Genomic DNA, 27794 nt, shown 5'->3' on the forward strand with positions numbered 1-27794 from the left:
AAAAAAAAATCCTAAAATGTCAATATATGAATTGTTAGAATTAAGGGACTTTAGCAAGATGGCTAAATAGCAAGGCAGCTAAATTGCAAGGTAGCTGGATACAGAGATTACAAAGATCAGTATACAAAATTCCAATATCAGTACACGAAAGTCTGTGAACAACGACAGAACATTAAAAATTTTAAAGATACTATGTAAAATAGCACTCAAAAATATAAAATACCTCAGAGTAAATCTAACTGAAGCTATTCAAGCTTTCTAAAGAAAGATATTCATGGACTGGACAACTCAATATTTGTAAAGTATCAGTTCTCCCCAAGTGACTTACAGATTCATTGCAACCTCATTGGGTTTTTTTAGTATGTAGAAATTGGGTTTTTTTAGTATGTAGAAATTGACAAACTCATTCTAAACCATATGTGAAAATGCAAAGGGCCAAGAATAGCCAAGACACTTTGAGAAAGAATAGCCAAGGCACTTTGTTAGGACTGTTGTAAATATTACAAATGATTGTCGAGTAATTAAGGGTGAGGTATTGCTGTGAAGCTAGACAAATAGACCAGCAGAATAGAAGAGAAAGTTCATCATCAGACCCACACACGAGTGGACGGTTGATTTATTACAAAGAAGGGACTGTATATAAATCATAAGCAGTCTCAGAAATCATATTTAACTATCCCTTCAAGGACCAGAAGCCATACAGAAGTAGAAATGTTATCTGCTTCCTCCCTACCTTTTCTTTACTTTTCTTTATTTGCCACATTTTCAGAGGGGTTTGTTTTATTTTTCCCCGACCCTCTTCCCGAACCCAGGCATTGCTTTGTGGTCCAAAAGCAATAAGGTAAAAGGAATAGGTGGTGGTGAGCTGATCCGGGGCAGAAGCTTGTGATAGGAGGACCATGGCATCTGGTCTGCCCAGTTCAGTCCTAATTTACACCTGCTGTTCAGCATAATTGTTAATAACTTTCACTCTCAAAAGTGTTCTGGTTTGGATGATAAATCTTATGGTCACCCAAGATAAAGGATTCTAGAGGATTTGGCTGAAACTGAACTATCTGAGCACATAATTTAGGATACAGGGGATACAGATGTGGGCTGGAAGGTCCTAATTGACTGAATAATGCAGAAATAATGAAGTAAAAGGCAAGAGCTGGTTTCTGGGTGGATGGTCCAGAGATGATGATTAGGTTAGGTGAGCTGCAGTTTACAGATCTGGAAGGAGGAGTGTGCATTTGCTAAGCTCTCAGATCTGTGAGGTTGGAGATGTCAGACATCTCTGTCTGAGGTCAATCTAATTAGCAGCTCTTATTTAAAGAGAGTAATATGGGTAGTTTCAATTTACAAGATGTACTCCAGAAATAACAGTGTAGAATAAGGGCAAGTCAATGTACTTTGTCATCAAACTGCTTTGATCTATGAATGACTGGTTAACTGTCATTTACAAGAAACTATAATTAAACTATCATCTTTTTTTATTCTTGAATTTCTTTAGAAGAGTGGTTCTCAGGGTGGGATTCTCAGACCCCTAGAGCGTCCTTGAGACTCTTTCGATAGGGTGGGAGGTCTGTGAGATCAAAACTATTTTTATAATATTAAGACCTCATCTGACTCTCCTCATTGTGTTGACATTTGCACTGAGGCACGAAGGAAATGTTGGGTGAGACTGTGGTGCCTCAGCATGAATCCAGGTGGGGGCACCCAGCTGTTCAAGGACTCACTCAATTGTCCTTCACTGCTATGCAATCACAATTTTTTAAAAATGCCAGTTTTATGTTAGTATGTCCTTGATGAAGTAGTAAAAATTAATTTTATTAATCCTAGACCTTGAGTCTTTAATGGTCTGGGAGGCAAAAGAGGAGATACATATGAAGCACTTCTGCTAAATATGGACTTTTGAAGGAAAGCAACTTCTTCAGTTGTTTGCGTTGAGAACTGAACTAACCACTGCCATGTTTTGCTTGGATAAATAACTGGCAGGCTTGGGTGTTTGGCCTCGAAAATGAACAAAACGAACCTGTCACTTCAAGGGAAACAACTGACAGCATTTGTTACCAGTGATAAAGTGCAGCTTCTAAATGAAAATTAGAATTTCGGAAACTTTTATCTGCCCTCGTGCCCTTGACAGCTTCCTGGTACTTAAAGCCTTTTCTAGTCAGCTTGATGGCGATATTAATGAATGTGATTTTTGGTGACTGTAAAATAAAGTGTCTCAATATTTAGAAAGTCTGCATAACTCAGTGAACCAATATTTTACAAATGACCAGTGTCATAAAAGCATGTATAGGTCCATTCAAAGTACAAGAAAGACCAGAGATTTTAATCTAACAGAAGATGAAAAGTTCATTAATACTATTTCAGAGTTTGTATTGCCACTAACCCTTAAGGAAATACTGTTGCACTTTGGTGTGGTATCGAAGAAGAATATTTAACTGAACTGTTAATAACAAACTGTTATTTGAATATTATCTGGAAAGGCTATTAAAATATTCCTCCTTTTCCCAACTACATATTTATGTGAGGTGAGATTTTCTTCTTAAAATAACTGATGACAACTGATTGAATACAAAGTATATGAGAACACTGATGTCTGATACTAAGGAAATTTTTTTTTAATGTAGAATTCTTCTCATTAAATTTTTTGAGGGGGGGTTGGAAAAACATAGTCAGTTTTATGAAAAATGTTGACATGTAATAGGTTTACTCTTGTTATTTTAAAATGAGTGTTTTAAGAACGTCTCAGTTTTAATTTTGAATGTAATAACTGTTTGTAAATACGGTCCACATTAACAGCAGCTCTTGGGATCTTCACTTTCATGAATGTAAAGGGGTCCTAACACTAAATAGTGTGAGAACCACTGCTTTAGAGCACTAGTTTTCAGCCTTGATGAACCTCAGGGTCATCAGTGGAGTTTTAAAAAACTGCCAGTATCTGGGTCCCTCATTTAATTGGTCTAGGGTGCAGCGTGGGTCCCCCCAGGGGATCCTAATGTGCGGCCAGGGTTGAGAACCACCAGGCACTGAAAACGAAGGGGCCCTGGGACTTGAGCTGCACCTTCTTTGGGTCTGTAAACTAGAGCATTTCTTCTTCAGTCGTCTGACAGATTGGCCAGGCGTCAGCTGTTCTCCAGGATGTGTACTAGACAGTGTGTACGCTGTTCTCAGCACTGGGGATTTGTTGTGAGCAAATAGAAAAAGTCCCTGCCCTCAGAGAGCCCGTGTTCCAAGAGAGGAGATGGAGAAGAAGCCAACAGACAAATAGGTCTTATTTGTCTTCAGGGCTGGGGGTGGACCTGTTAATACAATGCCAGAGCCAGGGTAAGTGGTGCTGATGCTTGGATGTGCTCCACCTTCAGACCAGGTTTTGGCCCCGGGTTGCTGCCGTCTGCGGAGCTGGTGCCTCCTGAGCCCCAACAAGCACAAGCATCATCTGAAGCCGCCTCGTTTGCTTCACGAGGGATCTACTCTGAGGAGATGCCATCGGTGGCCCGGCCTCGGCCTGTTGGGGGCACCACAGGTACGTGTGACTGTCTGCCTTGTATTTTTGGCTCAATTCCGTGGCGAACATTTTACACTTGGCAGGGTCTCAGCATCCCAGTGTTCAGCGGCCTCTTTCGCTGGTGAGAGCTGCATTCCCTCGGATCCTGGTGGAGACGTAGGGCAGGGGAGGTGGGAGAGTGGCCGAGATCCCAAGACTGATGCCCTCTGATTTGCTCCTGAGTCAGTGTCTCAAAAACAGTCCCTTCACATGGAATTCACAGCACACCTCTTCCAGGAAAAACATTTCTAAAGCCTTACAGTGAACTGAAGGACCTATTTCTGAGTGCTTGCTATGGCATTAAAACAAGCACTTCAAAAAAAAAAATGTAACTGTAGTTGATTTGCAGTATTATGTTAGTTACAGGTGTATAGCTTCAGATTTTTTTTCCATTATAGGTTATTACAGAATATTGAATATAGTTCCCTGTGCTATACAGTAAATCACTGTTGCTTATCTATTTCGTATATAGTGGTATATGTATCCATTCAGTCCATACTCCTAGTTTATCCCTCCACCTCCCCTTTTCCCTTTGGTAACCATAAGTTTAAAACAAACACTTTTATTTATTTTAAAGAAGGCCTTTTCTAGTTTGTAATAAGCAACTCAAAGTTGATGGACAGAGACTGGAGGGAGCTTTTTGTTTTATCTGGTCACTTCTGGGAGGGTACAACCACTGTTTTCTCCTCAAACCTTATCTCCCTTTTTAAAATGTTCTTGTTATCTTCCCATGCCTCTGTGCTGTCCCCTCCCTGTTGTCACATGCATGGGCAGAGTCAGGCGGTGGAGGGCCTGCGGGGAGTTGGTGGCCGTGTGGAACTGTTCCAGTTTTTTCCTGCCTCCTCTCTTAAGTCGTCATTAAAAGGACAATCTTAGTGGCATTTGTGTGTAACCAGCACAGCTCTTTTACTTGATAATTCAGCAGTGAAAGGCCACATTTTCTCAAGTTTTCTTCTAATTCGTTATTAAACTTTTAAGTTTTTGCACACTGCTTTTGTTTACTTTCAGTATTTAGGTTTGCTTTAATTACCTGTTGGAATTCAAATAAAAATCTCTACCAAATTATCTCCACCTAGGAAAAAAAGCTCTCTGTTTATGTTCCTAAAAGAATATAATTTAAAGTGTCTAATTTCTGGGGTTGGGGGGTGAGCCCAGTGGTAGAGTATGTGCCTAGCATGCACGAGGTCCTGGGTTCAATCCCCAGTACCTCCATATATATATATAAACAAATAAACAAACAAACAAATAAACCTAATCCCCCCCCCAAATTATGAAGTGTCTAATTTCTGGAAGTCTTGAAGCCAGAGGGAAAATAAATTTTGTGTTGAAAGGATTCTAAAATATATAGATGTGCTAAAATATATTTTTAATTAGTTGTTTGAGAAACATTGTGTATAACTTAGTTTACTTATATAAAAGTATAATATTTAGTATATTCAGTGTAAACATACAGTGTGCTTTTTTCAGACCACAATTAAAAATTAGGGATCACATTTTTTTATGTGTTCACTTTTGTCTTTTTAGAAAAAGAGCTATAAATACCTGTATTTTAACAATCTTAACACTCTTAGTTTTTGTCAGTTTTGAGATGCATGTAAAGATTTGAGAAAAGGAAGGGCTCTCAGAATTTTGGTAAAGCATAAAAGGTATAATGTTTTCTGAATTGAGTGTCCTCAATAATTACATCTAGATTAGGAATAAATTTATTTTCAGAAAATGAGCTGAGAAGAAAAGAAAAAAAAAAACCCTTTATCTCAGAGTCTCCTGGGAATTTTGTGATCATAGTTGAACCCACAATAAATTCTTACCAAGTTCAGTAGATTCTTGACATTTATGAGGGGTTTGTTCTGAGATCTTTGTAAATCCTCAAACTTTCAAACACTGCTGTACTTCATAGTTGATTTCCCTAATCAGTCCAACAGAAGTGTAAGTGGACCAGCTAAGAGACCCTTCCAGATGCCTAGTGAGAGGCACTGTTGGTAGATTGCAGACAGCACTCAGCATGGCTGAGCTGAGATTCTTAAAAGGCAGTTGGCTGATCGTCCTCACCAGTTTGCCTGAGATCCAGCCTCATAGCCCCAAATTACAAATCACTGATTCATGTCCTGAAACTTCATCTCATGAATAGTTGATACTGTGAGCACTAATTTGTGCATATCACTCAGTGTTCCTTAAACACCTGTGTACTTTGAGATTCTGAGCTCTTTGTTTCTTGTGCAGCTCTGCATACTCTTAGAAAGTCCTCAGAGTTCATTACTCCATCTTACTGCATTTTATTACAAGGGTTCACGGTCACTCCTTTTTTCCCCCATTCGCTTTCCCTCCTTTTGAAGATTGATGTTTTGCTAGGAGGAGCCATTACATGTTAAATAATTTATTTTGTTATTTTCTAACTTTCTGGAGTATATCCAGTTTTATAATGTCATCCAGTAACTAGTTTATTCCAATTCCAAATTTGCAGTAATAGTGGATAATTATCCACATGGTCTTCTTGCCTAGCATGCAGTTCTTGTATTTTGCATTGTCTGTCAAGCAACAAAACAAATAATGTATCCTGATAACTTACAGGATTTCCCACACTTTCCAGGTGCTATGCTTTGCAGTGAGTCTTATTTCTTTTGTTAATTGTTATATATTTAAACTTGTTGTGTAGAACATATACCAAACAGAATTCAAACATATTCATTTTTAATCTAGAAGAATATAGAAATTATATGTATGAAACATTTGAAGAGGAAGCTATTTTTTAATAATTTGTAATAAGAGATTAAATTGTATAAAATTTTGTAATGGAAAAAATATTAAGATATACTAGAAAAGTTACTTTTCTGAGTATGTAAAATTATCAGATATGTACATGTCTAAAAATGACCAAAAACAAAAGGAAAATACTACCTTGGAAGATTTACAGCAGGTATGACCAAGGGGTGTTTTTATTGTAGAGAGTGACTCATATAAATTGCTAAATGGGCAAACTTTAAAAGATAAACAGGCAAAGGACAGAAAGGACTACAAAGGAAATGTGTGTATGTCATATAGAAGTAAACATGAAAAATGCCCAGTTTTGAAAATGACTGAAGAAATGTGAATTAAAGCCATGATGAGGCACCAGTTCAATCATGAAATTGTTTATAATAATGGGATGTGGTAAGATTAGCATCCAGTTTCTTCATCTGTATAGTGATGGTAACATTAATGCTTCCCTCTCATGGTTGATTGGTGATTGAAGAAGGTAACAGACATAAAATGCTTTAAAAAATGCCTGGAGTGTCATAAACTTTTAATAAATATTAGCTGCCATTACTATTATTACTATTGTATTATTTCCAGTGTTGGTGTAAATCATTAAACTTATGGAAAGCAGCTTGGCAATGTGACTTCATGAGCCTTTGATTTGGTAATTCCACTTCTGGGAACTAGCTACCCCCCGCGCCCAAAGAATTCCAAAATACTGAAGGAAAAACTACATGTACAAAGATGTTTATTGGAGCACTTATTCAGATTAGTAAACAGCTGTGAGCTCCCTCGGTACCTACTTATAAGGGCATCAGTGAGTAAACTGTATAGCATAAAATGAAGAACTCAGAGCCAGAAAAAAGAGAATTTAAGATTTCCTGGTTACATCCTATGCATTTTGTACTTGACCTATTTTATCTCTTTTAATCCTTGAAATAACGCTATGGGGTAGATTTTTTTTTTATCTCCGGTTGAGAAGTGCAGCATTGAGGCTCAGCAGGAGTTGGTGGCTGGGTGTCCAAGGTCACGGGCTTGTCTGTGGCTGAGCTGGAATGCAAACCCAGGCTTGCTGGGCGTGATGGGCCGCTTGAATCATGGGGTGAGCCTGGGCTGTCTCGTTAGGTGAACAAAGCAAGATACAAAATGATGCCTGCACTATGATTTCACCTGCTGTTGGGATTTTAACACAAAGGTGTGCTTTTCTCCCTAGAGCAGTTGTCTGAACCTTTATAAATGATGAGGGACCCTGTGCTGCATTTCTGTTCTTTCCAAGATTTGTTCAAACAATGTCTGTTGGGCAAACACTACCAATCGTTCTAATAATTTTAATACTGTTACGGATCTTCAGTAACTGACAAGTGTTCCTGCAGAATACATTTAAAAAAATGAATTTGATCAATGGAAGCTGTTAATTAGACAGCTGGAGTAGCTGTAGGCTTGAGGATGGAGGGGGCCACCTGCCTTACCTCTGTGAAAACTGAACCTTTGTAGGACCAGTCTGAGCATCAGATACGAATTAGATGATCCTAGGAGCATTTGGAAATAGGTATTTTATTTCATAGTGCTTAAAGGTCAGTTTTTCCTCCCTTAGTCTGTAGAATAGGGATCTTTTCCTATGCTGAAAGTTGATGGAAGTGAAAAATATGTTGTTTAAAGCCTGGCCTTCCCAGCCACACAAGGTTACAGCAAATTAAGTGTGGAATGGATGCTAGAGATCGTCTGCCTTTGCACCTGTACCCCTTGCTAAGGAGGCTGGGCGGGTGGCTTTTTTATTATGGAAACAGTGTGAGAATAAGAAAAATATACTTTAACATTCTGAATTCAAATAAATACATGCTCTGCCTGTTAAGGGGGAAAAAGAATGCATATACTGTTTTCAAGTTCTTGTAAGTCTCAGAGCCTTAAGCAAGAAAGAGCCAGGTTTCAGCTTCTCTATGGCTCCAAAACCTTTCACACCTTCCTTCTGAATAAATCAGGTCATCCTTATTTGTAGCCTCTGCAGAAATGAATGGACGGGCCCTCTGTTATTTTCTGGATTCCCTGTTCTTTGATGTCTAGCCAGGAAAATATGAACCTCATTGTCAGCCAGTGTTTTGAAGGGAAGTAAAAACCCAGGAAGCAAGAAGCTCAGGGTGTGTTTTTCTTAGGAAATGTCGTTCTCTGGAGGTAGAACTGGGGCGACGTTTGAACGACGCTTGTATCCCCAAGGGGGTGCCGAGGTCAGGACTGAAGTGTCCTGCTGGGCAGCCTCGCTCCCCGGCCGGTGTTGACGAGCCACTCCGCTGTGTTCCTCCAGGCTCCCAGATCCAGCACCTGACGCAGGTGGGAATCGCAAGCAGAATTGGAGCTCAGCCAGTGGAAATCCCACCGGGCAGAGGTGGCCAGTGTGGGGGACCAGGTTGGCCTTCGTACGGGGAGGACGAAGCCAGCCGGAGGGAGGCCGTGAGTATCTTGTTTGGGGCCATCATCAGACACAATCACTTCATGTAGCTGCTGCTGCTGCCGCCTTAGGGAATCAATTTTTAAAACCTACATAAAGTTTTCACCTCCCTCACTTTTTTCCCCTTGAGTGTATTTTTTCCTTGCAGTTTTTAGATGGTAAATTCCCTCTGACCAGAGTGGGAGAGTATTGGCATTGAAATTTGGGAAAGTATGTAATTTTTCTTGAGGTAGATTTCAGGCTTGAAGTAGTGAATTTAAAAAATAACTTTAAAATTATAAAAGCAGGGGTCGAGGTATATAGCTCAGTGGTACCACACATGTTCAGCATGCACAGGGTCCTGGGTTCAATTCCCAGTACCTCCATTCATGAAAAAAATTTAAAAATTTAAAAGCAGTATTCATTACAGAAAATCTGCACAGAGACCTAGGTAACGGTTACTTTTTTCTCTCATTTTTTTCAATTATGGTAAAATACACATAACATAAAATTTACCATCTGAACCATTTTTAAAGTGTACACTCCAGTGGTTTTAAATATGTTTGTAATATTATGCAACCATCACCACCATCCATCTTCATCATTCTTTTCGTCTTGAAAAACTGAAACTCTCTACCCATCAAACACTAACTTCCCATTCGCCTAACCTCCCAGCTCCAGGCAACCACCACTCCCCTTTCTGTCTCTCTGGTTTTGACTTTTAAGTAGTGAACTTGAACCTGGAGGTAACTAAAATCTGAACTTGATCTTTGGTGTGATCACTATATAAGTATTCATGATCTTATGTACTTACTTGCTCACCATTTGAGCTTTATTGTGGGTTTGTTAATGCCACTTCCATTATGACCACCATGAGTAGAGGCTTTGCCATCAGGTCACCGTTTGGGACATTTCAATACACAAGGTATCTTTTGGGGCTTCTTAACAGTCTGGTTGTTCCTTTATAAGAACAAAATCAATATGGGACAAGTAATTTCTACAAATGCTTTCTTTCGTTTTTCTCGAGAACTTTATATTCAGGGGGAATAAATTAGTGAATTTGGAAAAAAAACAAACCAAGGTAATGCTTTTTGTTTTGTCCTTATTACTGTGCTTCAGTTTTCACTATGTTTATGCGTCTTCGCAGCAGATACACTAAATTCTTCTGTGACTGGGTGCTTTTACTCACTGAAAGGAAATCAACTTTAGAATATGATTTTCCCCTGAAAAACATACTGTTATACTCATAATCTCAGGTATCTGCTTTACATTTGCCAACATTTTGCTTTTTCTGTGCCCAACTTAGTTTCCTGAGATGTTTCAGGTTTTCCTGTCAAATCCGATGTTCACTTGAGATGGCCTTTTTATCGCTCTTTGGTGAAGTGAAATATAGAAGTATTCTAGGCCTCGAATGTCATGTTTACTGGGCTATCAGGTTGCTCTTGGCACAAGTGAAACCACAGATTTAGTGTGTGTATGTGTGTGTATTGTGCGTGTATGTATTTGTTCACTGAAAAAAATCACTGAAAAAGTGTAATTCTTGTCAAACGAATGCCCAGTTAACCTATATTTTGCCAATGTCAGCAAAACCATTGTGTATTTTAGTGCAGATAACTTGTTAAAAGGCTCTACAGAGCACTGATATACAGACACACAGACAGACACACAGACAGACACACAGAGTGGAAAGTGGCTTTGTGATCCTGTCCCTGTTCTGTGGTCCCAGGCTGTGCCCCCCTACGCGCCCTCCTTGGGCTCTGGACCCAGAGCAAAGGCAGTTGTTATTCCTGTCGGTGCTTCTGCTTATCTCTTTGAACTGAGAGCCCCATGCCCCATTCAGCTCCCAGGGGTAGTCCAGCCTCCCGTCACCTCCAGCTCCCCAGGTCCCTTGCTGTTCCCCGACTCACTTCCCGCACCGCGGCGCAGGGGTCAGCCCGTGGGGTGACTGCCCGCCCATTCATTCTGTCTGTCTCTAAGCAGGTGTTTGTCAGGCACTTGTTACGTTCATGGGTGTCTTTACTGTTGGGCTATCCCCCAGACAACTGCTCAGCAGTTTCTTCTGTCCATTCCACTCCTGGGAGGCCCTCTCAGAGGCTGAGTTGTCGGGCGGGAGGTGGGCAGAGCCCGTCCGCGGCCAGGTTTTGCACCTGCCCTTCCCTCCGCTTTGCCCTCGGGAAGCACAGTAACGTTTGCCATGTTTTCCAGACACACGTGCGTGGACATCAGGAGTATTCTTCTTCACCGCTGTTCCAGGTGCCGAGGACTGCAAGCAGGGAGCCCTCAGCTCCCCCCGGGAACCTCCCGCACAGGGGGCTGTCGGGCGCCGGGCTGGCTTACCCCGCCAGCTCCACGGAAGACCTCCAGCCCGGCCACTCCTCCGCCTCCCTCATCAAAGCGATCCGTGAGGAGCTCCTCCGGCTCTCCCAGAAGCAGACCGCCGTGCAGAACTTCCACAGCTGATCGGCCTCGCCTTGCAGATTTGCCAAGTATCCGCTTCCTGTGGAAGCAAGACTAAAAGGAAATCAACTGAGCAGGTGTTTGTAAGAGGACGAGCATCTCCTGGGCTCGGTGCCCAAGTAAAGGAGCAAGCTGCAATTATAGAAGATGCCATAAGTCACATGACAGCTCATGACGTTTTTGCAAAGTTGGCAATTTTGTGACCACTTGGGTTCAGTTGAAATTTATGTACTTTTGGCCACAAGCCAGCAGCACTTCACAAAAGACAAACCACAATCCTAAGCTAATGAAATTACTAAGTTAGTCTCTTTTTTTAAAGGCAAAAGATGAAAATGTGTAGATGGCGTAGGGATGAAAGGCATCTAGTATCTCCTTGGGAAGATGTGATTCAGGCTGGTTTGTACGATGGACCTGCTGCTTTGTTTTCTGAGAAAAGAGATTTGAAGACATTTTATTAACAGCTTGATTTAAACCTCTTTTCCTCCATAGGAACTTATTTTAATAGTAATATTACCGACAAGAACACTAAGACTGTTTGGGGATTTAAAAAGCTACTAGTGAGAAACCAAATGAGATCGTAGAGCCTGATGATTCCAGACGAAGCATCACCTGCATTTTCCTTCTACTTCTGGTGCTACCGCTCCAAGAGCCCCTTGACCCTGTCTGTGAAATGCAGCTTTGGCTTTCTCAACGGAAGAATTCATTTCGAAGGTTTCATTTTGTTCTAGAAAGAAGGAAAAAAAAAAACCCTCCCCAAATGGGGGGGGGGAAAGCTTAATATTTATTTGGTTATTCAAAATACATATCAAAGCTTAGATTTACATTCTTAGTTGTCTTTGCTGTTCATTAATCGGGCACAGGCAACTATAGATAACATCTGATTTTAGTACATATCTTCATCAAGGCCAGTCCTGTAGAATGAGGCTTTCAGGGGGTCCTAACAAATCCTTGCACTTTGCCGAGGAGTTGCTCCCAAATTGGGTTTGAGTGAGAAATTTTATGTAAGTGAAAATTATTTATAAAAACTCCTAGGGCCACCAAATGATTATTCACCAATAGAGGTAATCACATTCCCTGAGTTTTAAGATCTGGACACAAAATGGAGTTCAGTTCAGCCTCTTTGTAATGAATCAGGAGCTGGAAGAGCTTTGAGACCACGGGGGAAAGGAGAGAGTTGCTCCTAATTTCTGATGTCATTCTGCATGGCTCTGCTGAGTGACTGTTAAAACCATCTTATGTACCCTGGGCCTGACAGAGGGACCCTCTCACTTGAGATGGACTCCTGAAGTCAACATTTGTCCCCTTCCCAAAGCCGCGTGAGAAGAGTAACGAGGGCCGTTCTGTTCTCTGGTACCTGAGTGAGGTTAAGAAGAAAAGCAGAAGTAGATAACAGAGTTCTGTGCATCCTTTTTGATTTGATCAATTCATGCTTTTAATTAAACAACAGATACACGGGCAGAGTTTGGGCTCTGACTAATCAAAATCTGTGTATCTGTGTCAAATTTAAAAAACTGTGAAACAGCTGAAATGGGTTCCCAAAGTGTAATCATTGGGTTCCAGAATCATGTTTCTGCCCTTCCTTCATGAAGTCTGTTGTACGGGCCCACAGTCTCACAACCCAGGGAAAATTGGTTGTGGGAAATTAAAACGTGGCCATTTTTCATCTTTACACCTCGGAAAAAGGAGGGATGCAGAAAGGCAAGTCTCTTGAGGATGCTAAATAAAGCAACGGAACCACCAAAGGCACCTCTCACAGGCTCCAAAGAGTGTGGGAGAAAGACCCCCGTCTGGGCTGGATTTCTTACCTCTGTCTTGCTTTTCTACCAGATTTCTCCCGAGTGGAAGGTTCCCTTTGCATGTCATTCAAAAATACCAGGTTTCCTGAATGTGTAATTAAAGTTTCAGAGATCCAAGCGGAATTTTATCACGGATGCCCTGTGGTGAGTTCAGATGGTGTGACAGCTGCTGGAGTCAGTGCAGACCCGTCTCCTCCTGTTCTGCTCAGCGTCCTGAGGGTTCGCAGGCAGCGTACGAAACGGCTCCTTCCTTTGTACGTTGAAGAAACAAGCCTCTGTTTTCAACGGGGCTGCAGTAGTGAATTTGATGCCTTGCAAACTGGCATATGGGGATCCTACCTGTATTTTTATTCTCAGAACCGATATGCTTTTAAACCGATGTCAAGACCGAAGACTGTGTAATAAAGAACCTGTGGTGTGCGGTGGGTGTGGGCGGGCCGGTGAGACCCCCAGCCCTCTTGTGTTGGTCGTCAGGCACTCTCAGTTTGCCCTCAGTCTTATGGTCACCAGACTCAGAACCAACACGCTGTCATGGGAGCCCCACCTCCAGAGGGGTCTTCAGACCCTCAGTGAATGTGATCTCCTTAAACAAAAGGGCTTCGTGGCAATCACACGTGGCTTTGGAATTCTGTTTATTGAAGCACTCCAAAATGAAAAGTTAAATTCAGTGTCTGTTCTTTTTTCCCCATTTTTAAAGTTCTAGTGATAATAACATGCAATAAATTTAAGTCAGAATTTTAGAGAAGATTGTTTGGAGAAACGATCATTTTCAGAATCTACCTTGTCACTGACTTGCTGTGTTAGGTCCCTTCTCTGAGCCTCATTCTCCCATCAGCCAGAAGAGAACGGGCCTCCTCTGCCCACCCCCCAGGATTTCTCTTGGTGAGAATCAAATGTGATCATGTGTGCAAACGTCCCTTGAGGAGGGAGCACAAAGCACTGTGGAAATGCAGGGTGATACCTGGGTGATTGCGCTGGGCTGGACCAGCTGATGTGCTGTGATCTCCCAGTGTGGGGGTTCATGTGGCGGTAACCAGAGCAAAACCAGAGGCCCTGTGACTCCTCTTCCTCTCTCCTGTGTTGCTTTAAATTCACTTCCTTCGCCATTAACTTTCAAACAGCATTTATTACGCATCTTTCTGCTCCTGATGTTCTGCTGTTTCTGGCACCAAGTAAGTCAACACAAGACCTGCCTTCTGAGATCTTGGAATCAGACAACAGAGACGGGCATAAGAGATGGAAGAGACAGAAGGATAACGCAGTTTAAACACCAGTAAAATTCACGGAAAGCACACAGGTGCATTAGTTACTCAGAAGAAAAAGTGAAGGTTGCACATTTGGAAACGGTGGGGTCTTGGGGAGAAGTTGACGCCAGAAGCTACTTTAAGGAAGACAGGAGCTTCCCAGCACCTGGTGAGATGGCACGGGGAGAGCCGGGAGTGGGCCTGAGGAAGGATGTAGAAAGTGGGTGAAGTTGCCATTGAAAATGACCTTGATCCTGAGTTGCTCCAGTAGCGGACAGAGTCCCTCCCAGCACTGTCAAGGGAGTTCTGTAAGAGGAGCAGGTGATGTTATGAGGATTCATTTGCAGCGATACAGAGAGAAAATGGCCAGGCCTGGGAAAAGGTCTGCAGAGGAAGAGATCCACTCAGGAAGGGACTGGAGCGGGGAGTCCCAGGCACGGCTCTTGGCCCGGGTGTCGAGTGTGAGAAGAGTGAGCTTCGCACCGACGTCTGCTGCTGAGAGCAGGTCTCAGTGGTCAGCCATTCGGCCACATTACGTCCCTTGTGGAGCATAGTGGGTTATAAATAAATGTATTTGACTTCTTTACGGCGACCTACACATTTTCCTCCAAATTATATTTCATTTCAGAGTGCGTTTTTACTTTGGTGATATGTGGCTTTTGAGCAGCAGACTAAGCTGGTTTCTGCCGACCAGGTTTTTCAGGGCAGGAGGCGTGTGATGCAGGGCACAGGTGAAGGTACGCCTGGGGGCTTTGGGCTGAAACAGGTAATTCTGTGCTTTATGCGCCTCCCGTTGAACTGTGTACAGGGTCAGTGTCCACACTGCGTTTGTGCAACTTTGTAGCGCTCCGGTGAGCAAAGCAGTCACCCGGACACGGATTTGCATTTGCAGTAATTCAGGAGTTAATCATTAAATACACTTCTCTATCCCTTTCATACGAGATTCCTAGACATGAATGAATTTGTTGGTTGGAAGGAAAGCTGGTTAGGATTCTGGGCGGAGAGGAGAGGGGGCTCCAGTCTTAAGTACTGCACCCACTGCCATTTCATTTCTGCCTCCAGAGCCAGTCCCCAAAGCCAGTCTCCAGAGCCCGCTTCCCCACCTTGGTCCCCGGCAGGACGTGAGGGAGTCCACTTCTCCAAAAGCATGTCGATTGTTGGAACACAAAACACGTTTTTATGGAATGGGAGCTTGAACTTTGTTTTTACATTTAATTCAACAGCTTAACAGATTGCCTTGTAACAGCTGAGAGGGGTTTCTCTGAGCAGTTGCTGTAACACACTCAGAACTGCATTGGGCTTACACTTGTTCCCAAATGAACGAGGAGTCTGTGCATTTCAGGTTTCTTTTGATATTACTGGAGGTGATTTTCAGTGTTTAAACGAGGACTCCTTTTGCTAATATTGAAAAGACTTGAAAACCGAAACCTTACGATACAGTCCTGATTCCATGCTGTGTGTGTAACAGTACACTTGACAGTTCAACACGCAGCAGCGTTGACATTTAGGGGAAAAATACCAAACGCCTTGGAAACGTGAAACAAAGTTGGGAAGCTGCAAGCAAGTGAAAGAAGGAAGGAGTGTCTCCCTCTGAGGCACCCTCATTCAAATGAGTTTCCCGCAGGTAGATAATTATGCAGGATCTTTGCTTTTCCTTCTTCCTTCAGATTTTTCTGCTCTGGGACTGCTTCACATTTAAAGAAAGGTTGGATAAGTAGAAGGGACAGAGAGAAAAATGGAAGTGATTTGGGTCTCGCAGTCCCTGATTCCACGGAATCTTTCCGAACAACTTGGAGCGTCATGAATAGCCCCTACTCATGCCCACCAGATTTCAAGCATTCATAACTTGACTCCCTAAGTGTGCAAGGCAGGAATAGTACCGGGCTGGGTTCTAGCCAGGCACCTGTTCCTCTGCAGATGTGGGGACAGGAGGAGGAGGCACTAGAGGAACAGAGGCTCCACCAATGTGCTCAGTTGCCCTGAACAGCAGAGGGCTAATTTCAGAAGAGGCGAGTAGAAACTCTCAACTCTGCCCTCCTCCAGGGCATGGTCTAGGGAGCACAGAGGTCGGGCGAGCCTTATCCTTCGGGAAAGGCTGCTTAGCAGAGCTGCTCTGGGATGCCCACTTGTCTCCTCCTACTTCGTCAAGGTCCATGTTCTTCTGACTTCCTGCACTCTCATTCCCCAATTAGGAGTGTTAATGTACGAAAATATGCCGAGTAAATTGAGGCCACTCGTGGCATCAATACTGCAACTTGAACTTGACAATCATGGTTTGCTGGTCTCAAGACGGGCACTTAAATTTCAGTATGAGTACATGATTTAGTGATGGAACCCTCCCTTCTCTTTGTCGGTTATGTTTCTACCCTTCAGTTAGCTGCACTGTTTTCTAATGTGCTGTAGAGTTTTTGAAATAATTTATGCAAGTGTTTGGTTTCCATGTTTACAATTTATACAGCTTTCTAGCATTTTAAATGGAAGTGTCAATAAATGCTAAGAATTGGTGTCAAGTGATACTTTCTGTTTACTTCCTTTGCAACGTGATGGTTCTCTCATTTGTAAAATGTGGAAGTTGAATGGGATGCTTTTTTGTTCTCTAATGCCCATGTCCCTGGTGAGAACACCTGCTATTTTCATTTTCCGAGGAATTAAGTTAAAAGGAGTCTATTCAACGTGTGGAGTTTGCTTAATTGTTGTCACTCACATTGTTGGTGCCATTCCCTTCTACCCATTGCTTTGCTTTATGGCTTCCCAGTAATCAAACTGATGCTTCCACTAAGAGCAGATTCATTTTGGAATTAAAAGATTAGGACTAGAATCTAGAAAGGTAACAGAGATCGAAGGCTGCACAGTCTTGAAAGGCAATAGGATAAGCCTGGAGTTGTTTACGAAACTCAAGAAAATAAAAACCCCTTGAAACAGAGGAAAGCAAGAGGAACTACAAAACGCAGTGGAACACGACAAAGGACTGAAAGGTGGAAACCTGCAGACAATTCTGGAACAACAACAAAAAGTTATCAGTGGAAAAAATGGTGAAATCCAAATGAAGTCTATAGTGTAGTTAGTATTGTACAGAGGTTAATTTATTGGCTTTGCTAACTTTACTCTGGTTATTAAGACTTCAGTATTAGGGGAAGCTCTGTAAAAGGTATACAGAAACACTCTCTGTGATGTTTGCAGTTTTTCTCTAAATCTAAAATTAATTGAAAATGTAAAAATGAATCTGGTACAGATAAAGTCCACAGGCCCCTGCAGAGGCTGAGATGAGCCCGCCCTGCACATCCACAACCCGGGACCTCCCTCGCTCCTCTGGGCAGCCAGCCCCTTGCTGAAGCGGAAACCACAGTTAACAACTGCAAGTCTCCGCAGAAAATAAGCCTTCATGAAGGAGGGGTTTGCGGGACCAACCAGAAGGAGAATCTGAACCTAAAAATTAGAGAAAATAGACCACGATGACAAAACCTTAAAGAAAATATGTTTCAGATGTTTAAAGAGGCTGAAAAAAAAAAAGTAAACAACAAAAGAACAGGATATCAGGAAAGTTTAAGCACATATGACGAAACCAAAAATGAATCCTTCAAAGAAAAAGGGATTTAAAAACATACATATATACACACAATGACCAGAGACTCCAATATTTTAGACCTAACTGAAGACGTCATGATAATAGTTTTAATATATCTTTATGTTTTAATGAATATGCTTCAGATTACAAACAAAAACCAAAAAGACAGTGTAGACTAACCGGTACACCTCGTTCGCCTAAGAGATTTTATATGCTCTGGATGTAAATAGGTTCAAAATGGTAGAAGAGTAAGGAGTTAAGAGGAAGAAGGTCAGGCTGCTCCCACACCCAGAGCCTGACCACTGGGTTGACGTGACTATGAACTTAAACCACAGTTGGCATCTCATGTGGCTTTTCTCCTCTTCCACGTTGCACCTGCCAAGCACAAGTTAAGGTAAAAAGAAAACCAGAAACAATAACAAATAAGGGAGATCCTTTGATCCAGTGCCTGGGTTAGATAATTAATGAAATTTTTGTTTGCTTTTGTGTGTGTGTTTGAAAAAAATTTTTTTACCTCCCATAATTACCATTTTATTGTTGTTATGAGAACATTAAAGCTCCACTCTTGGAGCAACTTTCCCAGGTATACAACACAGTATATTATTAACTAGAGTCACCATGCTGCATTAGCTCCTGGGACTTATTTTCATAACTGAAAGTTTGAACCCTTTAACCAGCATCCCCCCATCTCTTGGCAACCTACTGCACAGCATAGTGACTGTAGTTAATAATACTGTGTTGTATACTTGAAATCTTCTTTTTTTTAATAGACCATTTTTTTAGAGCAGTTTCAGGTTTACAGCAGAATTGAGCAGAAAATACAGAGTTCGCACATAGCCCTCTCCACCCTCACATGTATACTCCCCTACCCTCAACATCCCTCATCAGTGTGGCTTATTTGGTACAATGAACCAAGGATTGCCTTCAGTCTTAAGGTACTTTCTCTGGGTATTTGATTCTCAGTTAACTGCTGTTTTCTTTCATTACTTTAAAGACATCATTCTGAAGTTTTCTGATGACCATAATTGTCTTTGAGAAATCACCTGCTAGTTTAGTTATCATTTTTCAGTTGCTTTTCTTTTTAATATTATTTTAAATTTATTTTTATATATAGTGGCTAACATTTGCAAATCTCAAACTTCCAAATTTACCCCTTCCTACCCACTTTCCCCTGATAACCGTAAGATTGTTTACTATTTCTATGAGTATGTTTCTGTTTTGTAGATGAGTTCACTGGTATCCTCTTCTTTTCTTTTTTTTAGATTCCACATATGAGTGATATCATACGATATTTTTCTTTCTCTTTCTGGCTTACTTCACTTAGAGTGACATTCTCCAGGTCCATCCTTGTTGCTGCAAATGGCATTATTTTATTCATTTGTATGGCTGAGTAGTATTCCATTGTATGAATATACCACAACTCCTTTATCCAGTCATCTGTCAATGGAAATTAAGGTTGTTTCCATGTCTTGGCTACTGTATATAGTGCTGCTATGAACACTGAGGTGCATGTATCATTTTGAATTAAAGTTCCCGCCAGATATATGCCCAGGAGAGGGATTGCTGGATCATATTGTAAGTCTATTGTTAGTATTTTGAGGAATCTCCATACTGTCTTCCATAATGGCTGCACCAAACTGCATTCCCAGCAGCAGTATAGGAGGGTTCCCTTTTCTCCACACCCTCTCCAGCAAAATTAATGAAATGTTTTTATTGCTGTTGGACCATGTACCATTTATCTAGTAACTTTCTTCCTCTAGAGATCTCCCACACTTTCCTTGCTACACTCCTTCTAGGGGAATAAATGGAGGTGGTGTGTGTTTGATCTCTCTGGGGTTGGGAAACTGGAAAAATTATAGCCACAAGTCTAGGTCACCCACTTTCATGTAGTTTAACTATTTGTTGTACTTGTGCCAAAGGATAGCATTACAGAAGTGTGAAACACAGAATGAATCTGGAAAACGCCTGTTGTACAGTTGTTTTAGAGTGGCTGGGTCGTGGGTGGTTGTATCAGTGCCTTGAAAATGTGCATTAGGGGAAGCAGTTAGATTTTGATTCTGTGATGTGATGATGTACCTCAATCCGAGGTTTCTTTCATTCAGCACTTGAAAATTCTGTGATTGTCTGAAAGGAAACATTAGTACAGAGTCAAAAAAGGAAAAAAAAAAAAAAAGGCTTAAAGGCTAAGATGGAGTGTTGCATTTCAGTACAAATGAGTGTTGGTTTTTTCCCCCCTAAATAGTTCTGCACTGTGGCTGCTTTTGAAGAGCAGCAGGGATGTTCTATTTTTAGCAGAATTCAGAAGTAGCTGTTCCTTTTAGAAATCCCTAAAGCTCTAAGTGAGAGAGAGTGTAATCACTGCCTGGATTTGAAGTCCAGGAACCAGTAGGTGTTTAGAATTCTGTTTTACATTTCCAGACTCTCTTATTTCTGGATTCCTTGCAAGACAAATTTGGTACACAAATTAGGAGTAAAGTTTTTTAAAAAAGATGTGATTAACCACATTTAAATCAGAATATCATATTACTATAGGTAGCCCATTAACCCTAATCTTTTTTATTTTACCTTTCCTGGTCAAAATGCAGATTAGCAAAAAAGGAAATAAAACCCACTATAAGTCTACCATCAGAGATACTGCAATAAAAATTTTAATTGAAAAGTTTTAAATCTCAGCCAGTTAATCTTGTTTGGTGGTTGGGACTGATCAGGATGATTTGTTTTCTAATTGATCTTACAGTAAACAGTTGATCTGGATTCCAAAGTACACTAAGGTAGGGAGTGGGGGGAGGATCAGGAGGAGGGCAAAATGATTAGAATTGGTGTGGGGTGTAATCTGGAAAGAAGGATGCGGGGATGGGCTTGGGGGTCTTCAACTGCTGGAGGAAAATGGCACCATGTCCTTGAGAACACGACTCCTCTGTGCCTTATTCTGTGCTCCACTGAGGGGGGCACTGCCCAACTGACCCCCTGACACATTTCATGGAATTTTGCAGGGACTTCCCAGTGTTTGTAGCTGAGATAGAGGACTTCATGGGTAGGGAGGCTGGGTCCAGAAAGCAATATTCCATTTCTAGCCTTTTCCTTTAACGCCAGGTAACTTAGAGACTTCCGCCCACAAACTGCCTTGGGGGGACCCTTGTGAAAAGTGTCTACCTTGATGTCTCTCCCTTCACTGGCTAACTAGGCATACACATCTACTCTCCATAATGTGTTTCCTGCCAGGGCTGCTCACCTCTTTCTCCGCAAAACCATTGACCACACAGAGGATGAACCAAGAGTAGCATCTCGACCATTTCTGCAGGGTCAGAAGTGTGCTGTGGGCGCCTATGGCAGAGTCCTCCGTGTCTTAACCCCTTTCTGGATAATTAAGGCTTCTATCTTCTGAGGTTCCTGGCCCCTGGACCTCGGAAGTTAGGGTTTGTATGTGCTCCATATCCATGACTGAATTTGATATGCCTCAAAATACAGAAGAGTGGTATTGTGATGAGCGGCAGCCAGAATTAAAAAGTGGTATCGACAGGCTCAAACACAGACAAAAACATCAACAAAATTTCGTTTATTCCTACTAAACCGAAAGTCCTACTTATAGATTTAAAAAATCTGTAATATGTGAATATGATAAAGAGAACACAGTCTAAGAGGACTTAGGGAAAGCTCTGAGGATGTTCATCGACATGTTGGGGATCATTAGGGGCACTGGGGATGTTTGAGGATCAGCCTAGACTTAGACATTATAAATAGAAATTATTGCCCTATAAGAATTCCTATCTACTGGGCTGGTTACTTGAAGAATGTAGGTACCCTATTTTGAAAGAAATGCTTATGAATTGGATGGAGAGACTGAGAGGAAGGGGGCCGGAATGTCAGGACTGGAAACCATGTGATTTGCAGAAAAAATCAAGACAGCAGGTGTTTGCCCTGAGGAGTGAAGACTTGTAGGAGATAAAGCTGTCTTCAAATATTCAACGCATCATCATGAGAAGGAGAACTGACCTGCTGAATGGTATTCTGGAAGACAGACCAACTCGAAGCAGGGCTTGCCCTGTTAAAGGAAAGGACTTAGCAATTATCTCAGTAGGTCAACACAGAAAAGCCCTCTCTCCAGAAGCCCTTACCCTCGGCCTCTTGTAAGGACCTCCTTCCCATGGCACCAAGTCCTCCCATTTTCCCTCACCTGTCCAGCAGAAGAACTGTGGGTCTGCAACCTGAGGCCCCCCCCCGCAGCCCACCAAGTTCTTTTCCAAGATTTTCATGAAAGGTGAGGCTCTGGACACCTGGAGGGAGATGGTGCTATGGATGGGACTGAACAAAACCAACTCAGGCTCTCCCCAGAGTCAGTGGGATGGGGAAGCCCTCCATCCCCCGTTCCATTATGCTTAGTCATGTCATAAAATGAAGGGAGAAAAAGATGTTGTTTAATACGGCTTGGAAAAGTAGCTATGAATAAAGTTGAACGGTTTATAAATACACCTCTGTGGCTAGAACATGCTACCTAAGAGCAAATAATCATGATTCCAGTGTTGAGAATCTCGTGCAATAGTAAGTAAATTGGCTGAAAACTGATGAGATTATATGGTAATATTGCAGATACACGAATGCATTCATTAAACAAATATTGAGTACCAGCTATGTGATAGTACTGTTCTAAGCACCAGGAACTTGGAATACACTGGGGAATAAGACAAGTCCCCTGCTCCAATTGGGGGGCTGTAGATAAACAAGCATGGAGGTCATTGGTCTCAGTGGAAGCTAGCTTGAAGGAGGAATCAAGGAGGACCATGAGGTAGGATGAAGACAGCTGAGAATTTAGACAACTCTTTTCAGATACTTTGCTGAGAAGGGAAGCAGAGAAACGGGGTGTTAACTGGAAGAGTAAGCGGTGTAAGATTGCCAAATAAAATACAGGAAACCCAGTTAAGTTGAGTTTCAGATAAACAAGGAATGCTTTTTTCAGTTGAAGTATGTCCTAAATATTGCTTGGGACACACATACTAAAATATTGTTTATCTGACATTCAGATTTACCTAGGTGTCTGTATTTTTGTTTGCTAAATCTGGCAATCTTAAAATTATGGGTCCCAGATGTGTTATGCGTTGATGGGGCTGATTCATGGAGTGAAGACTGAGAGGGGCCGGGATTAAGAGCTGAGGAAACTGGCACTTGGAGGAGGAGGGATGTTATCCTATTGTGCAAGGAGAGAAAATGGAACACAGCCCAAATTCAGGTCAGTCTGCAGAGATGCAAAAACGGACAACCTTTCTGCTTCTGAGAAAAATTAATTTCAAGTGAATATGTTTCCATTTCTTTAGATTTATTAGCTTAGGACTTTTAAAAATAGGCAGAAAAACATTATTTTACAGTAAATTGTTTTATTTTGCACTTGTTTAAAGATGAACTCTGCTTCATTTTCCATGGCTAGAAAGATATATTCAAATTAATAGTGCCTGTTATTTGGGGTAACATAATGACTGAGCATCACAGTGGTATTTCCTCCCTTACATTTATTAAGGTGTGTTTTATGGCCCAGGATGTAATCTATCTTGGTGACTATTCCATGTGAGTTTGAGAAGAATGTGTAATCTGCTGTGGTTGGATGAAGTAGTCTATAAATGTCAACTAAATGCAGGGGATTGATGGTGCGGTTCTGTTCAACTGTGTCTTTACTGATTTCTTGCCTGCAGGGTTTGTCAGTTACTGATAGAGGGGTGGTGAAGTCTCCAGCTATAAAAGCGGATTCATCTGTTTCTGCCTGCAGTTTAATCAGTTTTTGCCTCACATATTTTGTTGCTCTGTTCTTAAGACTATACACATTAAGGACTGTTATATCTTCTTGGAAAACTGGCCCCTTTATCATTTTGTAATGCTTTTCTTTATCCCTGATAAATTGCCTTCTCTGAATTCTGCTCTAAAGTTAATGTAACTACACCAGCTTTCTTTTGATGCATGGTATCTTTCTCTATCCCTTTACATTTAATCTATGTCTTTATATTTAAAGGGGGTTTCTTGTAGACAACATACAGTTGGGCCTTTTTAAAAAATTCATTCTGATGGTCTTTTAATTGGTGTATTTAGACCATTTAAAGTGATTATGGGGGGAGCGTAATAGCTCAGTTGGTAAAGTGCATACTTGGCATGCACGAGGTCCTGGGTTCAAACCCCAGTACCTCCACTAAAAAACATAAATAAAAATAGAGTGATTATGGATGTGGTTGGATTGATGTTTGCCATATTTGTTACTGTTCTCTCTTCTTTTTTAAAAAAATATTTGAGGGGGATGGCTATTAGGTTTACTTTTAATGGAGGTACTGGGTATCAAACCCAGGACCTTGTGCATTTTAATCACACACTCTACCACTGAGCTATACTACCGTCCCTCACTGTTACTGTAGTCATTCATTAACCCTGCTCTTCCTTTCTGGTTTTTTGTCTTCCACTCTTTTTCTGGCTTCTCTGGTTTTATGAACATTTTATATCATTCTGTTTCTCTCCTCTATCTTAACATATCAGTTTTTTACTTCTGTTTTTACTCTGAGCCGTTGCCTTAGCATTTATAATATAGATTTATGGCTAAGCCAAGGCCACTTGCTAGTAGCACTATACTGCCGAGTGGTGCAGAGACCTTCCGACTTCCAGGCTCTTCGCACTGAATCGGGAAGACATGGTCATGTTTACTTCACAATTAAACACATGCACATGTGCCACCCAGACATGCACGTTCCCCTGTGTAGTGTTGTTGCCCGAGGTTACTGTGCAACTTACTCAGACAGCTCTCAACATTTGGGTGAAACTCCTTCCAGGCTTTTTCCTATGCCTCTTATGCTTCTAATGAGGGGCAGGCTCCATATACAATTTTCTATATTTAATGTTGTCATAAACATTTTCTCATGTCACTAAAGACCTATTTTATTCATCATTTTATGTCTCAGTGGACATTGTTTTTCCAGATTCTTACATAATTCGTTATTCATCTTACCGCTTCCAGGTATCTGAGTTAATTTCTTTACTGAAAACATTTCCTCCTTTAGCAACTTGATTACATTTGCTTCTTTGTAAAGGTTTGTGGTTGGCACTCCTGGTTCCTTTAACACGTCAGCAAAGGAGTTCCTAATGCCTTCACCACTCTTGCCTAAATATGAGCAGTGTAATTAGTTCCGGAGGTGGGACTCGGAGATCAGGCTCAGCGTGGGTGTGGGGGTGAGGCTTCTCTTCCTGGTCGCAGACTTCTCATTGTCCCCCGACCTGGCGAAGGGGGCTGTGTATTTTCTGCATGGTATTCCTCTCTGTGGATCTACCATAAATTAGCCATTCCCCCAGTGTTAAACATTTGGTTGTTTCTAATGTTTTGCTATTGTAAATAATGGAATGCTAAATATCTTTGTGGATGAATTATCTAATTGTTAGATGATTTCCTTAGAATAAATTCCTAGAGGTGAAATTACTGAAGTGAACGGTATCAATAAATTTAAAGGGTCTTTTTCCATATTATCAATTATTTTTCAGACATCCTGGGCCAATTTATATCCCCAATGTCCACTTCAAGAATACATCTGATTGTACCTTCCACCAGAACTGAGTAATAGAATTATATTTTTATATATACTTTATAATTTGACCAATAAAAAAGTTTCCACATACTTTTCATAGTTATCATTTTACATCTATATAATATTCCAGTCATATTATCTTTCCTTTACCTTGTTCTTTGCAATTTAGTGTTCTTTTCTCAATATGTTACATTATCTAGAATAGCAAATTATTGGAAACAACTATTACTTTTCCAGATTACTTTGCTAGCTTTTTTCCTTTGAATTATTATGAATTCCCGTGAATTATTATGTATTTAATATACATGGGTTTTAAGGGACTCTTTCATAGTGTGACAAACATCATTTCTTGGAAGTCACCAAGCAAAGACAGGTCATCTTTCTTGAGGTGTGGTTAATGTGTGTGTGTGTTTGTGTGTGTGTGTGTGACCATGAATGAACAAGAAAAGGAGATGGAACCTATTGGTCACTGAGGTCCCTTCCATGTCTGATTCTGGGACTCACTATATTGTCCCAGTATCCCAGGCAGTCTTGCTGATGAAGATTTAAAGCAGAGAATTCCAAGCCTGGAGGGAATCAGATTTATTATTATTATTATTTTTAGTCCCGGCTGAGCTACTCAGATTGATGTGACTTTGGTCAACTCCCATTGTCTCCTTGGGTTTCACTGAAATCCACAGATGCACGTAGAAATAATTTATGTAGATAACATTAAATGTTAAGCTAAACACCTCTGGTCCAAAATTTTTAATGTTATCACATTGTAGACCTTAAATGTCTATAATTTTTGTCAATTATACCTTAATAAAGCTGAAAAAAGAAAAAAAGTTATAATCCCCAGACTCATGCAGATCTGATATGCCTTATGTGCAAATTCCTCCCACCGCACAGATCTTACCCACCTGGCCCCTTGCACCCCCACCCTCACCCCGACCCCAAGGTTCTTCGAAGGGAATCACCCTTGGGAAGCTGGACGTGAGAGGTTTGTTTGCTCCTTTCAAGTGGGCTGCCTTCCACGTGTCTTCTTCCAGAGATGGGCTGGAAGGCTGCCATCTCTGAGTGCAAACTGAAGATGATGGGGGAACCCTGGGAGGTTCCATTTGTCTCCTGTAAAATTTAACTGTTGCAGTCGTATGTCAAGTCTGTGAAAATGATTTTAAATGATTAAAAATAATTTTTAGCTGGGATGTTGTATCTCAAGTGGCAGAGCGCATGCTTAGCATACACAGGGTCCTGGGTTCAATCCCTAGCACCTCCTCTAAAAATAAATAAGTAAACCTGATTACCTCCCCCGCCTAAATAAATAAATAAATAAATAAATTTTTAAAATGATTAAAAACCCCTGCCTCCTTGGCATTTACATTCTAGTGTTTAATAAAATGACACCGGTCAGAAGTATCCTCAGTATAATAAGCCTTGCAGGTCACGACGTCTGAGGTTTTCTCACCCCCTTGGCACGGAGCTCGGCTGTCCTACAGCCTTATAGCCCAGTCTGTTGTTTGTTCTCACTGCTAAGACGCTTTCAGAACTGACCGATAGCTACATTTTGGCTCATTTCTGGCAAAAACACACTGAGGTCTCATCATAGTTCCCAAAAGGTCCATCTGAGTTGCTGTCTTAAACAAAACGGTTTCTCCACATTTCCCCAAACCTGGCACGATCCTGGCCTATCTGAAGGTGAGAAATCTGCCCTAGAGCCAGGAAGAGAGTAACAAGGCAATAAATTTTATTTTTTAATTCAGCTAAAATGCACACTTGCCTAGAATTTCATTTATAGCTAAGCTTTAAAAAAATCACATTAAAAGAAAAATGCTAACTGATACAAATTGATAACAATGCTGTCTTCAGATCTGAGATAAAATTGCATTCAATAAATCGAATTCACCATCTGACAGTGGAAATGTGCATATTATTCTTGGGTGAAGCATGGATATGACTGATGTCTATTCTGGAACAAGGAGATAGAAAGAGTGAAAAGTCAATTTCAATTTCTGGGACAACTGAATGAAATATCTGCATGCTGACTGGAAAGCAAGTTATCCCATAACACTTAGTTTAATTAAGAATGTGTTTCTCCCGTGACCCATCGTTACTGCAGCTGGCAGTCCTGCAAGGAAACACATCCACAGGCCCATAAAGGGAACCTGTGAGGATTTTCGTGGAGTGTGATGTGGAATTGGGGTTTGGAGCCAATCTAGGAGTCCCTGTCCCCAGGAACGGGGATGTCAGCCGTGTGGTTGCTCACAGGGTAGAACCCAGTACAGCAGCAGGAAGCTCCGGACTTACGGACATAGAAGAGGAAATAGATCTTAAAAATATTACTACTGAGTGAACAAAGTAAGAGACAGGATGAGATCTAGTTTATGTAAATTCAAATCACCTAAACTTATAATCATATTTTGTATTTTACAGGAGCACATATGAGGATGCATATGGTTGTCTTAGGGGATGGGAGCAGGAGAATGAGAAGGAGAAATGGGGGTAATTTGAACAAAGAG

At 41.3% G+C, this 27794-nt stretch overlaps 1 protein-coding gene and 1 non-coding gene across 5 annotated transcripts in view; one reads left to right on the forward strand and one right to left on the reverse strand.

The window, feature by feature from the left end:
* Positions 1-16701, forward strand: part of KIAA1549 (KIAA1549 ortholog) — a 145221-nt gene extending 128520 nt beyond the window's left edge. For all 4 annotated transcript variants that reach the window (XM_074366953.1, XM_074366951.1, XM_074366952.1 and 1 more), the window contains 3 exons: positions 3354-3514; positions 8568-8713; positions 10896-16701. In XM_074366953.1, coding sequence (XP_074223054.1) covers positions 3354-3514; positions 8568-8713; positions 10896-11150 — 562 coding nt within the window. In that variant the 3' untranslated portion in view covers positions 11151-16701. The remainder of the gene's footprint in view (positions 1-3353; positions 3515-8567; positions 8714-10895) is intronic.
* A 7348-nt stretch (positions 16702-24049) lies between these two features.
* On the reverse strand, positions 24050-24121 carry TRNAF-AAA (transfer RNA phenylalanine (anticodon AAA)). The gene has a single exon. It is a non-coding gene; the product is annotated as a tRNA-Phe (tRNA).
* Between the last annotated feature and the right edge of the window lie 3673 nt (positions 24122-27794).

This window comes from Camelus bactrianus, chromosome 7, assembly GCF_048773025.1.
Source record: "Camelus bactrianus isolate YW-2024 breed Bactrian camel chromosome 7, ASM4877302v1, whole genome shotgun sequence".
Classification (NCBI taxonomy): domain Eukaryota; kingdom Metazoa; phylum Chordata; class Mammalia; order Artiodactyla; family Camelidae; genus Camelus; species Camelus bactrianus.